General features: G+C 35.7%; 1 protein-coding gene across 1 annotated transcript in view; it reads right to left on the bottom strand.

Annotated features, from left to right (window-relative positions):
* Positions 1–937: 937 nt before the first annotated feature.
* The window catches only part of LOC108573198 (guanine nucleotide-binding protein G(o) subunit alpha), a gene marked incomplete at its 5' end in the record, with an annotated part of 31360 nt that continues 30189 nt past the window's right edge, over positions 938–2108 (bottom strand). The window contains one exon of the mRNA XM_017935588.1: positions 938–1614. Coding sequence (XP_017791077.1) covers positions 1427–1614 — 188 coding nt within the window. The remainder of the gene's footprint in view (positions 1615–2108) is intronic.

The raw sequence follows: 2108 nt of genomic DNA, 5'->3' as shown, positions 1-2108 counted from the left end.
GATGAAGGATCTTCAGATCCAAATGTGCTTCGTGATTGGTCTTTGTGCGATTCATCGCAAAATCTATGAAAAATCTGGATTGATCAATGTGTGTCCCCTTCCAACACTTTCCCCTAAATTCTTATTCTTGATTCTTGGAGGATCTAATTGTTGCCTTTAGTAAATTTAAATAAGTCATAATACACAATTTTTTTAGCTTAGAAGGTTAAAAAAATTGTAAATATAAGAGATAAACTCAAAATCAATATTCACATATGACAGATTTATCAGATTATGATAATCAGTCCTTTTTAATCATACTAATAACTAGTCGACTCAATTTCTTAGATTACAATCGATTATGTCTTTTCTTAGGGTTTCAAAAATTAAAGATAACAATAAATCCTCCATGATCAATACTAAAAATCTTCCATTATTAAGCTGTTTCTTTACTAAAGAATCCATTTTAGAGTTGGATTTTATATAAGTTGTTTGAACTTGTTCAAAGGTCATAGACATTTTTGTTATTGAACTAGAATTGATCTCAATAAACTATTAGAGTTTTTTTCGGATTTTAGGATTACACAGTTGTATAAATGATACTGTTTAAATATTCAGTTAAAGTTTATAACTAATGAAATATCAATCTAGAACTTAAGATCAGCCAGGCTATTTAAAGGCTTAAATTAAGCTAAACATTGCTATTTGAGTAAAAACATTAAATAAACTTGAATGGTCTGCCAATAGTAATTTCAATATTTTATCAGAAGTCTTACTCCTTATAGGAATTAATTCTATAATTCACTTTTGAAGCAAAAATGTCTAAAACTGAAGACCAAACAGCTCATACATTTATAAGAACACAAAACCCAACTACTGAAATGTACCTCATCAATGAAGAAACTCTCCAAAGTAAATCAGTACTGCTCACTACTGAAAGACCCTAACTAGTTCCCTGTGTCCCAAGAGATAATCAGCAGCATTATCTCTTGCAAGAAGCAATCGCTGTGCTAACAACTCTTCACAGCTGACATCATCTTTGCAATATTAGCCAGCAATCTTGCGGATTTCCCTCAGGGCAGCCACCCTAACTTCAACATATCATCTTGCGGATAACACTTGCGGAATCGACTTCGAATCGCTTGTCGCAGCAGGGTAAAACGTCGAAAGGGGTCGCACGAAAGGGTGTCTGATAAAAAAATCGAGAAGATATCCGCAGGTGGTCGGTCGTAGTAGCGGTGGTACATAGGTGTATCTCTTTCTCTCTCTCCCGTTCTTTCATCCGTTCTCTCCCCCTCTGTCACTCGGTCTCTCTCTCGGCAGCTGACAGTCTCGCAGTCTCTCATTCTCACGCGCTCCCTCGTTCTCGCAATACATGCCTGTCGTGTTCATGTGTGTGAGTGTGAGTGTGTGTCGGTCGATCGGCTCCGCGACGGGAATATTTATCCTAATAGAGACCGCAGCCACGGAGATTATTGGCGATAATGACATCTGTGACTGCGTCGAACACGAATTGAATGTTGTTTGTATCAGTAGCGCAAGTCATGTGGCAGTAGATCTCCTTAGTGGTTGACTTGTTTCTCGCCTCGAATTGCGCCTGGATGTACGCGGCGGCCTCACCGTACTCTTGCGCCCCTGCGGTGAACAACAGACACGTTTGTAATTATTCATGTGCATGGGAAGAAAATTTTTGGTGAGGTTAGGTTGAGTGGACAATTCCTTTCGTTTTCATTTGTTTCCGTTACGTTTTTCGAGGAACTCTTTACGAAATACATTTTTTAACGTTTTGAATTTGATAATGATACTTTTAGATTTTGTAAAGTAATTTTTAACTTTTAATTCGTATAAATGAAAGAAGATAATAAGGTTTGAATTGAACTGAATTCTCCTTTTCTGAATGTTTATGGTTAAGGGAATTTCTTGCAATATAATTCTTTAATTTTTATGATTAAGAAAACTTATGGTTTATTAAGTTATCTTCTTGTGGACCATTTGTTTCTCTTTGAGTTTTTTAAGAAAACTTCTAGCATAGTGGGCTTTTAATTTAGATCTCCAATGTTTACGAACGAAGATAAAAATGGACTTTGGTTAGGTGTTTTAAGATATTTTAAAAAGTTTAAAAAAGCTCT

The sequence above is a fragment of the Habropoda laboriosa genome, unplaced genomic scaffold, assembly GCF_001263275.1.
Source record: "Habropoda laboriosa isolate 0110345459 unplaced genomic scaffold, ASM126327v1 scaffold134, whole genome shotgun sequence".
NCBI lineage: Eukaryota > Metazoa > Arthropoda > Insecta > Hymenoptera > Apidae > Habropoda > Habropoda laboriosa.
This window is presented reverse-complemented; position numbering and strand designations above follow the sequence as displayed.